This window comes from Xiphophorus couchianus, chromosome 1 (assembly GCF_001444195.1).
Source record: "Xiphophorus couchianus chromosome 1, X_couchianus-1.0, whole genome shotgun sequence".
Lineage (NCBI taxonomy): Eukaryota > Metazoa > Chordata > Actinopteri > Cyprinodontiformes > Poeciliidae > Xiphophorus > Xiphophorus couchianus.
In genome coordinates, this window is record NC_040228.1 from 20,196,117 (window position 1) to 20,211,982 (window position 15,866).

At 40.4% G+C, this 15,866-nt stretch overlaps 1 protein-coding gene across 4 annotated transcripts in view; it reads left to right on the forward strand.

Moving 5' to 3' along the window:
* The first annotated feature begins 777 nt into the window (after positions 1-777).
* plxnd1 (plexin D1) overlaps positions 778-15,866 on the forward strand; it is a 99,334-nt gene continuing 84,245 nt past the window's right edge. For 2 of the 4 annotated variants that reach the window (XM_028040381.1, XM_028040551.1), the window contains exons 1-4: positions 778-2,163; positions 5,115-5,291; positions 13,162-13,293; positions 14,846-14,946. In XM_028040381.1, the coding sequence (XP_027896182.1) occupies positions 952-2,163; positions 5,115-5,291; positions 13,162-13,293; positions 14,846-14,946 (1,622 nt within the window). In that variant the 5' untranslated portion in view covers positions 778-951. The remainder of the gene's footprint in view (positions 2,164-5,114; positions 5,292-13,161; positions 13,294-14,845; positions 14,947-15,866) is intronic. The other 2 variants (XM_028040300.1, XM_028040468.1) reach the window with 1 other exon arrangement.

The window sequence follows — 15,866 nt, forward strand, 5'->3', positions numbered from 1 at the left end:
ATTGTGGCTTTAAAATAGATATCATCACAATTTGAAAGTTTTAGAACACTTTTGCAAATCTGAGTGGGTAAATATTGTAAACCAAGATGTGGGATGCTGAATGACTCCCACAAAAAAGTCTGGATGCTGTGTTTGAAACAAATATAGTGCTTTCATATCCATGCTACCAGACTGCTGTGTCATTTTTAATTGTTGTAAGTATTTCCCTAATGGATTTCCATGTTTTCAGCAAAGCTGCACAGGATACATGACACATTAAAGGTGTAAAAAGTTCTTTAAAATGTTACTTTCACAATCTCATTCTGGTAATTCAGCAAAATTTGGCATTTTACATCAGTGTGTGAACTTTAAAAGTGACTGTAAAAGTTGAAATAAGCGTATTTTTAACAGCTGTTGCACTTGAGTTGATGTTTTGATAATAAAATCGAAAATATGAGGGCAAAGATCAATCAGGCAGACAGGGTGCTCTCAAAGGACAGTATATGTCATATCAGGGAGGCAGCACCATTCATCACGGTTAATGAGATGACACCCCTGCTTCTGTGAAAGAGCAAGTTTTATTATATTAGAAATGTATTGCTATTGCTTTCTTTATTAATCAATATTTGAGAGAAACATGACTACTACAAACTTTTGTTTCAGAGAATGTCTGTAAATTGCGCATCACAAAAACAAATGTTACACTTAAGTAGTTTTATTTAAAGAAAAATGTGTAACTAGACTGCTCTAATGTGTCTCTGCTGAGCTGCTCGGCGGGCAGAGGGGGACAGAGGCAGAGGAGGCAGCCTGAAAAAGGAAACACGACTCGTTTATCGCGTCATTCTGGGCTCGGCCGTTGAGCAGGAAACAGCCTTTCCTCTCGGATTGTCGCCGTCGGAACAAACATACATTTTTGTCTTTGCTCAATGCACCCCTCGGCACAGAACACGCGGAAGCCGGTCAGAAGGAAGAATGCCTCCTTCGGTGGAGATAGCCGTCCTGCTCCTCGGCGTCCTGACTTTGGAGACGCGCAGGAGCGCCAGCGCGCTGCACATCCAGCAGGCGTTCGCGTCTCCAAACCTCACCAATAACTTCGTGGTGGATCCGGTGTCCAGGAGGGTCTACCTGGCCACTGTCAACACGGTATACCAGCTCAATGGGACCCTGACCGTGGAGGTGGAGAAGAGGACGGGGCCGGTGGAGGACAACCTGTTGTGCCATGCGCCACAGCTGCCCCAGGCTCCGTGCGAGCATCCAAAATCCCTCACTGACAACTACAACAAGCTCCTGAAGCTCGACCGGGAGCAGGGGGTCGTGGTGATGTGTGGATCTGTGTACCAAGGCTTCTGCGAGCTGAGGAGGATGGGAAATATTTCAGAGATAGCGGTGGAGTTCCCACCTAGAGGCGAAAAGACCGTCTTCCCCAGTATGCTGAACATCGCTGCGAATCACCCGAACGCGTCCACAGTGGGGCTCATCTTCAAGAGCCACGGGGGGAACACCCGGCTTTTAGTCGGGGCCACATACACAGGAGCTGGGACTCAGTTCTTCCCAAAGAACCACAGCAAGGAGGACCTGCGCTTTGAGAACACGCCGGAGATCGCAATCCGCTCCCTGAACATCAAGGATCTATCCAGGCTGTTCACCTATGACATCAACCCCTCTGAGGATAATGTGTTCAAAATCAAACAAGAGGTCAAAACCAAAAACAAACTCAACTTCGTTCACGCCTTCATCCAGAAAACTTACTCCTACATCGCCTTTAACAATGACGCCAAAATGGGCCACAAGGAGAGCCAGCCGAACAGCATCCTGGCTCGGATATGTCTGGACAGCGACATCCCCCGAAAGTCTACCGGGTCGGAGAGTAAGAAGCTCACCGAGTCCTACATTCAGATGCCCCTGCAGTGTGGAGCTAACGGGAACATTCACAACCGCCTGGTGTCCGTGTACTCCGCGGAGGTCCACGGAGGGAGCGGTGGGGGCCCAGAGCCCTATCTGTTTGGAGCGTTCTCCAAGGCGGACAGAAAGTCTGCGCTGTGCGCTTTCAAGTTTGGAGACATCGAGGCGGAGATCCGACAGGGCCGCTGGAACTGCTCCAACTCCCCCAGCAGCGATGTTCAGGTGCTGGACAGCGTGATCCAAGGCTCCGGAGCCGTCTGCATCCAGAAGGGAAACATAGTGGTAAGGTTCATTTACCTTATTTCACGTTAAAAGAGCAAGTTAAAAACGATACACTGGATAAGCTAGGATTACAAATGCCATCCATCCATCCATCCATCCATTTTCTGTTCACCCTTGTCCCTAATGGGGTCGGGAGGGTTGCTGGTGCCCATCTCCAGCTACGTTCCGGGCGAGAGGCGGGGTTCACCCTGGACAGGTCGCCAGTCTGTCGCAGGGCTACAAATGCCATAAAAACAAAAATAGGATAACAAACTCCATAAGAAAGAGCAACAAAAAAAACCCCAAACAGTTATTTTATTTCAGAATTTGTGAAAAATAATTCCTTTATAAAAATAAACAGTTTGCAAAATTATTTACACCCTTGAACTTTTTGGAACTTCATTTATTTGGATTTTAAGAAACACAATAACACAATTATGTGCTGTAAACCAGATGCACCACATTGGTTGGAGTGTCTATTTAAGTTAGAAATCTGAAAAGTGCGGTGTACACTTATATTTCCCTTTACTGAGATACCCATAAATGAAATTCCACCCAACCAACTGGCTTCAGAAGTCAAATATTTCCACTTGATTATATAATCTAATGTAACAGACAAATTGTTTTGTGCTACAGAAAACACAGCATCTCATCATGAACAAAACATGCTTTAAATGAAATACTGTGATGTCAGCAGCATGATGTGGAGACAGGGAAGTCAGATAGAGTGACACACAGGGAAATCCCAGAAGAAATCCTGTTAGGATCTTCAAATGACTTAAAAGAAGGTTGGAGGTTGGCCTTCCAACAAAGCATAGTCCAGACTTAAATCTAATTAACCGTTGTCTTAATTAGATTTAATTAACATAATCTGAGAGAGCTTGAGCTGTTTTTCCAAACATGTACTGGTAAAAACTGATGTCTCTTTATGTACTAAATAAAAGTTGGACTTGTAACTGTACAAAATATTGCTCTATAAAATACTAACCCAGAGAGATGACTACAGGTACACACCACACTTTTTAGATTTTTAGTTGTAAAAATAAAAATAAAATGTTCGAAATGGCAATGTGGCATTTTGCGCCATATTCAGTGACTGCAGTCCTCAATGCAGTTGTTCCCAGTTCGATTCCTGGCCCCAGACCATTTACTAGTTTTACAAAACCTTAACATAAACTATCATGCTCACGTCTCAATAATGTAAAGTATTATAATATAAACACTTTGTTTATTTCAGTAAGTTAATTCACTACTAGTTTGTTTAAAGCCTGTTTTCTGTAAATTAAAAATATGACATTTATGACTAGGACAGAAATGTTAGCTTAAGGAAAAGTTTGGTTAAAACCTGCTTAAAGGTTATTATTTCCAACAGATACTTGTAATCTCGTAAAGGATAAACAAGCCTCAACAGAACACTTATTCCAACTTTTTAAATCACCTTTTTCCCTACACATTTATAATTAGGCTCCACTTTGTGTATTTCTATCACAAATACACAAAAAATTGTGGGTCTAAGATCAAGAACTATGAATACGTTTGCAATTTACTTTATGCTTGGATATCTAATCCACACGTTTTGTTTTATTCTTATGTTGTAAACATAGAAACAGAATTTGTTTACATATGAAACATAGGGCAATGTGGTTCCTCAAGGAGCAAACATGACAACTGTATCTCACACTGAAAGTTAACCTCCTGAGCCCTGAGGCTCCTGGCTCAGAGAGAGGATCTCCTATGTAAGAAATAAAGGTCATTAGAGATAAAAAGCTCTTTAAAGCCACTTGAAAGGTTGTGGGAATGTTCAGACGCCACTCACATCTAACAGCTCCGCTCTTCTTTGTCTTATCAAATCTGAAGCACAGAAAGGGTTAACAGCTTACTATGTTTTTTCTGCTGCAGTTTGTTCTTGTGAGTTTTTGCCGCTAACTATAGCTCAGCCACAGGTTTTGTTGCAGTGGTCGAGTACAAATAGCCGCTTTGTTGATGTCCCGTGGTCAGACATTATCTTGTATTTCCACTCACATACCAGGCTAAATATTTGCCCTGAAGGAAACGTCGATGCTGGAAACTATATTTACCCTCTGTTTGGATGCCGTCACACAATGGAGGCAAAGTGAATCGGGAATGTGATGAAATTCCAGATTTCTGTTGTTGTGGTTCATACTGCCAGAGTTAAGGTCAAAGGATGCTGTGGCGTGACCAGGGAGCTGCCCTGCTCCACAGCACCGCCTTATTGTCTGTGGCCCCTGGTGCCGCTCCATTCATGACCCGTTTTCTGAATGGATCTAACATCCTATTTGGTCCTCAGGCCCTTGCAGTATAGACAACTTCTTGTTCAAATGTAATTTAGTCCAGATTTGTTTTTCTACTTTTGATGTCATAAAAATACTTCTCGGAGAAAAGTTAGTCCCTTTGGTTTTACGTTTATTGGCTGCGGACACGTGATCCTTTTTGTGTTTGACAGTTTGAAGGCCAGCACTGAGGGAAAGTCAGACACAATTTATGATAAGAGCGATGAGGCTGTGAGCAGAAGGGGCCCGTGGGAAACAACGCTAGAAATATCCACTGTTCTTAATTTTTTCCCTCCTTTTTCTTTTTACTTCTTTCCTTTCTTTTCTTTTCCTTTTTGGCTGAGCATGTTCTAAAATATTCAGCAAATTCCCAGTAGATTCTGGTGCTCATCCGAGCGTGGCGCTAATGTTTTATCACTGCTTACCGAGGATTTGACAAAAGCAAAGTCTTATGAGTGTTGAAGAGCATTGTAATCCCTTTTCAAGTATTCACTGACATGCCCACAAAGTAATTTAGAAGAACGAGCAGCACCAGAGTGATAGCTCCTATCACACACCACTTGCTTTCCACCAGACATTAATCACGCCGTGCTCCTGTTGTGCGCTGTGCTGTCCTGTCTTCTAATCTGTGTGAAAAACTGATGAGGATTGATCTCTTTTTCATTTCATCTTCTCTTCCAGTTACAGCCTGAGCAGCTGGACTGCGGCGCCGCCCACCTGCAGCACCCTCTGGCTCTACGGAGGCCCCTTCGGGCCATTCCTCTCTTTGAGTTCCAAGACCTCAGTTCGGTCTCAGTGGATAATGTGCACAACCACACTGTGGTATTTCTGGGAACCAGTAACGGATGTCTTCATAAGGTGAGGCCCACTGTCGCAGCGTTATTGGTGAATGAAACTTTCGTCGAATGCATTTCTGAAGGTTAGGCCCCCTCCTGATAGACTTAGACTTAGACTTGTACTTTATTAATCCCTTGGGAAGACTCCCTCAGGAAATTGAAACATATTATCCTGAAGAACTTATTTTAGGTAGTGGTTAAGCTGAAAAATGGGACATTCAGCAAAAAGATACATGTCAGTACTAGTGGAACACACATTACTATTAATTATATATGCATTTGAGGTGTAAATAGTTTTAAATCCTGCTGCATTATTTTTTATGCTTGTTAGCCAAGGACAAATATATAATACCAAATAAGGCTGAATGATATGTGGAATATATAGAACTGGGATAGTATTGCAGTATTGAAGTCATAATACTGATTGTTATCAACAATATTTAATTTTTTCCCCCTTCATCACTATCTCTTCTCCCAACCATGTTAATTTTTGCATCAAAGCTGGTAAAAAATATGATCATAATGGACATCGTGTGCCAGGAAAATTCCTCCAAAAGGCCGAATATATTATTGGCATACAGACTTTGAATGCTTGGTTCTTAAAAGGGAGACATTGCGTATTTTCCATGCACATGGTGCCATTTTATAACACAATCAAGTAACTAATTACTGCTGCTGCTGCTAGTCAATAGCTGAGTTGGGGAGTCTTGGGGTAGAGGAGCTCTCCGAGGTGGAAGCTCAGCTGGAGACTGCAGTGCCGAGAATTAGCTTTATGGAAATAGGCATTACTTTATGAGAGCAAGCGTTTAGGCATCCCAAATGTCTGCTAAAAATGCAAGAATTACTCAAACATGCATGAACGAATCAAAGCAACATTCCTGGTATTTTTCGATAACGTAATAATGCCATAACATGACGTAGAGCTTAAAAAAAGTCAGTTTTACTTAATAACCTCCCTTTAAAATACAGCATGCTAAATATTACAGTAAAATAGTCATTTACACACATGGGAATTGTGATGACAACTTTAATTTGACATATTGTAGAGCTGTAATGGTGAGTTCTCGTTATACTGAAAAGTTGGATTTTCCAGGTTCCCGGTCAGAAAAGCAAAACAGAACAGCCTGCTGATGCTGGAACTCAGACCGGGAACATCAGAGCTCGCAGAGCAACCTTGAGTTTCAATATGGCTGCAGGCATACAGAATGTAATGAATGTTGCCAGTATAAACCGACAACTATGCACCTCTGTTGGTGTGTAGCTCGTTAAACCAGTGGCACACATGTTGTTGTAAAATATCTGTTCCCTTTGTGTTTCAACACAAAAAACAGAAAGAGAAATATATTGTTTTTGCCTTGTTTTGCTAGTTAGCTGCAAAAGAAACAGAAAATCTTGATGCTTTCCGACTTGTAACCAGGACGCTCTCATCCTGGGGCAACATCATTTCCAGCTCTCAGCTCTGAATAGCGAGACAACTTAAATGCAGCATAATTCCAAATGTCCAATGGTGAAAATAAATATACCCTAAAGTAATGCTGCAAAACAATATGAATTTCTTCTCTTCATCATATCTGAAGGAAATACATCTATGGAGCTTATAAAGGCTGGGGTATACTAGGGTGGAGGGTCATCTTCCAGTAGAATCAGAAACTAAGCAAACAACCACATATGCAAAGAGTGTTTCGGATTGAAGCATATGTGTGTATTAAAAAGGCCTAGTCAAAGTCCTTACTTTAACCCAATTAAGACTAAAAAATTGATCTTCAGAGACTCTCTTCATCCTCTCTGATTGAGTTTGAGCTATTTTGTAAAGTAGAATTGGTGGAAATAGATGTTCAAAGCTGTTAGAGACATATCTGGACAGAAACTTACACTTGGTGGGGCTGAACACAAATGCACACTTTAGTTGTTCAGACTTTAATTTAAAGAAAAACTTTACTATTATATACATCTGTTTTTGCTTTGCGACTATGAATTAAGTCATGTTCATCTAAATCCTAGTGAAATACGCTAGCCTCTCCTTACACCAATACAAAAAAATATTAGGATGCCTTAATCCTTTACAAATGTCCAGTGAAGAATGATGAGCAATGGGTAAAAAATGAACTAAAAGCACTAACTCCTCAGGTCATAGAGTTATTGCTGTATAAAATGGTCCCTCTGAAAGGAGCTCAAGTTTTTAATTTGATTGAGCCTTGAAGCTTGGAAAAACTGTTGGATCAGGAGACACGCACGGATGCTCTGATGTGGCTGCCGCAGCTGTCGGTGAAGCTGAAGGTGTGAGAAAACACAGAGAACAAGCAGGACTATCTGCTTTCATCCTGTATCTTCTCAGCTCTGTCACCACTCTATCCCTAAGCAGCCCTAATCATGCGCTTTAATGTTCCTCAGACCTGGTTATTGTGTGAGAGAAGCTCTTTAACGAGACTCAGTCAGGACGCATGACTCAGCGCTGCCATGTGTTGGCCCGCGACATGCGCTTTTACACATCCACTAACCATCCAGCTTGTGTCTAATTAGCAGTATTCCTTAATTCCTGTCTCAGTCACATTCCCAGTCGCCCCTGACTGAGATCCCTGCGAGCGCAACAATCTGCTGTCTTCAGATGCCTGTGGAAACAACGCAAGCCGACTCTGAAGGCTTGCTTTGCACGAGCTCTGTACCTTTTACAGCATTAAAACCATACTGCTGGGAGCTAGAGGGGGTGGGGGGGTCCATTGTTTGGCCCCAACTGAGCTTGTCGTAATTGTTTTTTTTTCCGGAGGCTTTTTGCTGTAAACCAGATGCACCACATTGGTCGGAGTGGTTTAAACAGCACTGAGTGTGTATTTGTGTGAGTCTGTTTGCCTGATTACAGGTTCGACTGTGTTTTGTAGGTGTTTGACTTTGTCTGCAGGCCATTGCGAGAAGGTTTAGTGATTCCATGTGTTTACTTAGATGGATACAAACCCTGAGATTATGCATGTGTGCGTCAACCTTGTTAAATCCAGAGTGTGGTGCTTCGGTGACCTTGCAGCAACAAACTTGCTTTGTGCTTTTTAGCTGTACGTGGCTCTGATTGTTTGTGTGCGTATTAGTATGTGTGGTGATGATTGTGCATGCGTGTGTGTGCCCTGAGGATAGAGCTGTTACAGAGGTTAATGGTGCTGTTAGTGTGTGTAATGTGATTCTGACTGTGAGTTTGGCTCAGACTAAACACAGGGGAGCAGTGGTTCAGATTAAGTTAGACCTCCTTTACTGTCTTTGAGAGAGCCCTCACTGAAGTAATTTGTAATTACATGCATTTTTTTAATGAAGTCTCTCCCTCCCCATTACGACTGACTTCCATTTTCCTGTGTCTGGCAGCTTCCGCCTCTATCGCTCTCTCTCTCTCACATCCAAATTTGCTCCCTCCTTCTCTCACTTCATCGCTCCACTGTCCCCCGCCCCCATGTGATTCCACTTTTGTTTCACCTCAGACTCAAATATAGAAAAAAAAAATACACCTTTGATTCACTGTGAAAACAGATATTATCTACAGATATTGAAATAAAGGGTGCAAAAAGATTTAATCATACTAAACATTTCCTGTTTTAAGTCAGTTTGGATAAACAAAGCCCTTTCTGTTTGCTATTATTCTGGTTGCCCCAGAATAATAAGGGTGGGATTTTTGAAAATAAGTTTTTAAATCTTTCTACAGTATAAGCACCAGACAATAGTTTGCAGGACTTTTTATCCCATTCCTCCTGACAGAACTGGTGTAACCGAGTCGGGTTTGTAGACTGCCTTTACTGACTTTAAAGTTTTGTGAGGTTTCCTCCAAAAGAATGACTTTGCTATCCATATGCTTCATTGTACCTAAATGGTGGTATGTTTTGGATCATTTGCACCAAGCTGTAACTTCCTGATTGAAACCTTGAGATTTTGCTTTAATATGTCAACTCCTCTCCAGTTCTTTCCTCATGATGCCATCTTCTTGAAAAGTGCACCAGTCCCTCCTGCAGTAAAACACTCCCAACATGATATTGTCTACATTGTACATCACATAGTGATGGTTCTCAGGTTTGCTAGCATCCCATCTTTTTCTACAAAATGTTAAAATTATCATTACAGCTGAACACACACCAAACCATGCCCAAAAAGGTTAAGGTCTTCGTCCTTGAATGTGTTTCCAAGTGGTAGTCTGGCTTTTGATGTTTCTTTTAGAGTAGATTAGTCTTTCAGCCCAACTTCATTCAAAACTGTCTCTCCTGTCAATAATAACTAACTGGTTCCAGCCAGCATCTATTTAAGGTTTTTTGGTTTTGTTGTGTGTTTTATTTCCTTATTGTATTTTGAGGCGATGCTTTAAATTTCATCCACAGGTGTACATGTCCTGGCATCTAGAAAATAGAAAAAAAATCAACTCGAAGTGTTTATTTTGATTTCAGACTATGGTTAAAGAAAGATAATGTGACCTTTTATGCGGTGTATGTTAGTATCTGGTATCAACTACATTTCTCTTGCTGGCTCACCTCTATCGATCTTTATTCTCCTGGTTGTACACATCCAAACATATTCACACAGAGAGAGGACAGGAGAAAATGGGTGCACAGCAGCTGAGCGTTCCTTGGTTGAATAGAGCCTTTGATCTGCATGAAGATAGATAGAGAATGGAGTCAGAGCGACCTGCCAGTGCAGCAGGTGTTTTGCTGGCTGACCGGGTGCTGCTTTGTGCCACAGCTCACCTCCTATTCTTTACCCTTTCCAGGTGTGTGGGCCGCTGTTTGCAGGCTTCTCGCTGTGTCACTCTCTGCGTGTGTTCACAGTCACTGGGGCGCAGGCTGAAGACACAATACAGCTGCTTACTATCCCCACTGTGTGTGCTTATAGAAGTGGTGGGTGGCGTTTAAAAATGACAGCAATAGTTGGAGCCTGAGACAATGTCTTTCATCCGGCTTTACTAAGCTTCTGTCTGCTTCGGTTTAAAATTACCCAGCCTGGCTCAGCAGGTGGTGACGTTTGTTTTCTCGTACAGTTCAATGCAGAAATATTCTCCTTTCTTGGACATTGTCCCATTTTGACATCTTACCGCCAGAAATGTAAATACTTTTTATTCTAATGAAGTGGAAAGAAAATGACAAAAGAATGTGAAAATCTGTAAAATGAGGGGCTCATTTGTATCTGCAACCTTTACTCTGAAAACCCCAAACTAAATCCATTTCATGTAAATAGTAAATAAAGTTTAGCTGCTTGGTTTTTTTTTTAAATAAAAAAATAATGCAAGTGTTTTGTAAAGGCCTCAAAGTTTTGGAAATAAAAAGCGTATAGTACAGCAACAAACCTGTCAAGACAATTTCCAACTTGTGGGTCAAAAATGACTCTTCAGATCCTCCACTGTGATAAGATAAAATGGTGAGGAATTGATCAGTGCTTTAAAATGTAAAGCCAATAACCAAATGCTGTCCTTTGAAGTTTTACTGTAAAGAATATTTCTGTTTAGTAATTCTTTTGTGTTATGGTTGCAAACTGTGCTGTTTTGGCATCGTTTTCTATAAAAATGTAATTTTACACCAAAGAATAGATATCCATTCTCTTTTGTGTAAAGATTTAATAAGCAACAATATAAAAAATGTTCTTTAATTTGAAACTCTAAACAAATATCTTATTATAGATATTGTAAAAACAAGCTTCTCTTACACAATAAAAAGCATTTTTGGCTCTAAATACATTTTAAAGAGAAAAACAATTGCTCAGGTGCAAAGGTTGTTGACCTCCTGACCTAAAATGACAGGCCTTTAAGGAGAACACTGTCAGAGAAGCAGTGAAATACTCCATGGTACATGTGCAGGAGCAGCAAAGATTCACAGCTCAGATGGAAGAATCTGTTAACTGGTTAGAGCATAAGTCAGATTTTAATGGAAGAGTGGGAAGAAGAAGGCCTCTGCTGAAAGAAAACTATAAGCAATCCTGTCTAAAATTTAGATTTTTAAATAAACCCTTCAACATGAAGCATGTGGAAGAAGGCGCTCTGATCAAGTAAAAGGTTACGTGTAGGACCTAACACTGCACGACACCATAGACATACCATTCTCACTCTGAAAAATGGTGGTGGCAGCATCATGTCCACAACTGGAGTGAATGAACGCTCTGATTGGTTATTCCTGACCAGGAGCAGATGGCTGTAGGAGCAGTGGGAAAAAGCAGAAGATCTCTATTTTTTCACAGACTATTTGTCTCGTATTAACAAATATATTAAAAACATATTTTCTTTTATAAAAGTTACATACTACAGCTGTAAGACATGAAAATTGTTTTCCAAAGTGTCGCTCCTTTTGAAGCTGGGAGAGACATGCCTCAAAAGACTTGCAGTTGTAGCTAAAGCAAAAGGAAGGCTGAGTGTGGATGCACAACACCCTTTTTAGTGTTTCATATATGAAAATCTAGAAAATGATCTATTATTGCCTTCCACTTCAAAATACAAGCACTGCTTTGTGCAAAATCCCAGTAATACAAATTATTGACAAAAAAAAATGTTGAAAAAGTTCTAAAAGTGTAAATGCTATTCTAAGGCCCTGTGCATGTCCCGCAGATGGAGAGGCGACAGTGCCCATGCTTGTCAATAAAAGTGTCACTCAGCGTGCCAGTTCCCTAGAATGGCAGGATGTCTCCACTGAAGAGAAAACCAGTGAATTACAGAAATAAGGGCTTTCTCTGTTAGCGTGACAGGAAGTCTCACTCAGCGCTGTTTGTTTTTCCTACAGAGCTCTTTATGTGTGAGTGTGTCTGTGTGTGCATATGTTTGTGCGTACGTGTTAATATTTCACCATTTTATTATCTTGAGCTGTAAGACGGCCTGTCTGTAGATAGAGCACAGCTCGGCAGAGCAAGATTAGGCACATTGCTCAAACAAATAATCTCTTAAAATGTTTTTGAGCGGATAGAACAAGATAAAAACATATTTAGGAAATTAAGTAATGAGCTAAAATTATTTGAAGGATTTTCTTTTTTCTTAAGACTTGCCAATATTTGCAGTTTCTGTCAGACGTGAACGTTTTTAGCTTGCTGAGTTGAAGTTTCTACCGTCAAGCTGGAGGTTTTGTACAAAACATTTGGGTACAAACATATCCTTCAAATGTACCTATTTTGTTTGGGTACAAAATCAAAATTTTGTACCCAAACATTTTCATTTCACCCCTTGCTGAGCCATTTGCATCAAATTGCTGACTTTGCATTAAATTTAGCAAAACATCTTGAATATAGGAGGTGGTCATGTGAAGGTTGATTGAGCTTCTTGTATGGAATCAATTCTTTGCTGGAGTTTTTCTTTGACCCTCAGTTCTCCTTTAAATGGTTTTTAGGTTTTAAAATACTTCTTTGGTCCTCCGCTTGACTTGTCAAATTTCCACCTTTTTGAGGGAAAGGAGTAAAACAGCAGCCAGAATCCAAACAGAAACTTTTAACGACATTCCTAAAGCCACGGGAATCACTGATGAAAACTGATTGTGACTCTTAGAAGTAAAGAATAGAGAAATTGGAAGTGGTCTAAAAACTTTTGCCAAATACTGCATTGTTCTTGGCAAACGATTCATTAATATTTCAACAATCAGCTCTTGGAGCCTCCGATGACACCTTTCGCGACATGGGAAGGAGCAAGCTGATCAGCAGGCTGACAAAACCTTGCAAACAGTTTTGTAGGTGGAAGCAGCCTCCCAGCAGAGATCATTATGTGCAAGTTTCTCTCCGGAGTCACCAAGCGTGTATACACAAATGTCAGAAAGCCTGAATTTGTTCAATCAGCAGAAAACAAATGCAATTCATGTTGTCTTGTAAACTATGTTGTGTGTAGATAAAGCTAGTGGTCCCAAACTGAGGTTCTCTGGTTGGTTTGATCGTATTTTACTCTGATTTCTACCCTCATTCTATCTTTGCAGCTGACCCTCTTCCCTAACATGACGTTGGCCAGCAAGAGTACCATGAAGCTGCCAGCTGGCGAAGCGGTCCACCACATCATGACTTTCGACCCCAACGATGGCAATTTTCTTTATGTCATGACCTCTCACCACGTAAGCACCCGAGTACAGACAAGGTTTCAGACGGTAGATGTTTACTGCTAATCTGCACAGATGTCACAGAGGAACCACAAGAACCACTTTCAGAACACATCTGCTAAAATCCAGGCTCATTGCTTCCATTTAGCAGAACACAGTTAGATTTGTTGTGTCGCTCTGAGCTCCTTCAGAGTTCAAAGCTCCCAGATGGTTTCATAACTGCCGCACTTGTGGCTGCATGCGTTTGCACCTACTGCATTTATGTCACATAGCATCAGTGTACCTGAATTTCTTCTGCTAAGAGGTTAAATCACTTTACTTCCTGTTGCAGACACATTTTGATATGCACACTGATGAGCTGAAGTTGTTTTCACACATTTTATGGGAGGTTGTTGCAAAAGATCTTGTTAGCAACACACAGCACCATCCATAACCTCTTGAATGTCATGTTGAAATCTTTAACATTTTACTTAAAATTTAATAGATTGACCTCAAAGTTTGGAAATGTGACACAAATGCATTGTTCTTTGCAACCTGCCATGCATATGTGTTCTAGATAGATAGCACTGTAGAAAAAACAGGTATAAAATTCTCAGCATTACTATACATAAATACAAATTTAAACAAACAGCAAATATTTATTAGCCAAATCCAGCAGCTGACAAAATTTAGGACCTACCAGCTATTTGTGACCAGAGCTTCTCAGTCAGTAAAAACTGACCAATCGTTGCTAGTGTAATGTTATGCTTTTCTTTTCCATTTTATTGTAATTTCACCAATTTAGACATTGAAACCAGGGTTAACAACAATGGTATATGTACAGTGACCCAGAAATGTAAAAATAAATAAATAAATAAACAAAAACAAAATGCATCAACAAAAGCCCATGCTGAAGTTACGCTAAAAAGGAGGTAATATTAAAATGAAAGTTATGCTAAACATGCTAGCATAGCTTCTGTTGTAGCTTTTGTGCTGTTGTGGATTCTGCATTTTGTCAACCCTTCTGGGTCATATTAATGATGATAATAATAATGACAGGGACAACTACAATGTTCCTTGTCAAAAACAATACATAATCTACTACCCACAGAATCTGCTTTTTTAATTGAAGAAAAGTATATTTATAACTGCAAAATAATGCTCTGTCATTACCTATTTTCCTATATAATAACTGAAGCTGCAACTTTCTGCTGACCAATTTCTGGACTATTTTTAAGTTCATTTATGGCATTATCCATTGGGAATGCTAGAAATTACTATTTTCCCAGAGGCCAGACTACATCATTAAATTGCTTGTTATGTCCGCCCAGCAGTCCAAATCCCACAGATGACCTAATTACAAAGATTAGGCAACAGAGAAAAAGAAGCAAATCCCGACTTCTGACAAGCTGTAGCTAGCAGATGTTGTGGAGTATTTGTTCAGTGACATATTTACTGATGTTCAGAGTTGTCAGAGTAAATTGCTGTTATTTATTTGTCTTCTACCATACCAGCAAGTTTGTTAAAAACAAAAATCTCCTTACTTAATTTTTTTTTTTTTTTAAATTCTTGTTGCTGTTGTGTACAGATGCTGAGAGTAAAAGTAGCAGAATGTGACCAGTGGAAGAGCTGCACTGACTGCTTGGGGGCTAGAGACGCCTACTGTGGTTGGTGCACTTTGGAGAACAGGTGAGAATGACAACCTTTTGTGGTTTTGAAATGTCTTTCTTTTAGGGTGCATTCACACCAGCCCTGCTTAGTTCACTTTGATCAAACTCTAGTTTGTTTGCCTACACAGTTCATTTGGGGAGGATTGAAATCACATTAAACTCTGATAAGTAGGTCTTGGTTCGGTTAAAGTGAACTTTGGCACAATTCGAATATGTGAATTATGGTCAGACAAGAAGGTAAACCTCCCTGATGCAGCTCTATTTTTGTTTGCATTTCATGAAGAATGAAGTTGTGCTCAGTGTCTTCTTCAGAGGTTTTTGTGTTGTTTCCTTCTGTGGTTCTTGATGCAGTGCCACTACAGGCGAAGGGGTGAACAGGTTTCTCAGGTTTTCAGGTTTTGGTGTGTTTGACACAGCTGAAAATGTAACAAACGTTGCAAATTTGGCCCTTTATCGAACCAAGACCACTGGACTGTCAGGTGTGAAAACAACCTTTATTGTATTGTGTTTTTCTTGATTTTCTTCTGGTAAAACATAATTGAGTCAAATTACCATGTGATATAGTGCCACACTCATGCCACATGGTTGTTGACATAATCAGAAAGGATGAAGTGTGGAAAGATTCACTTCGTCTTTCTAGTTAAATGCGGAAGTTTAACTGCTGCTGTGATGCTGTGCTACAGAGTGATCTGACTTAGCAGTCCTTTAAAAGCAAAGACTGATAGTTTGATGAAATCACTTCTGTTTGCCGCATTGATATTTGAGGCACAGTAAAAACCACTGACTCTTTTTCTGGTTTTGAGATTTGTCACTCTCGGTTTGAAAGTGTCGCCTTGGCACTAGCAGAGTGTGTGTTGGGTTTGAAAAACTGTCTCTGAATCATTATTGATTTGCTTTCCATTGAGCCTCAGACTTGGGAGTAACATTATTGTTTGGAGT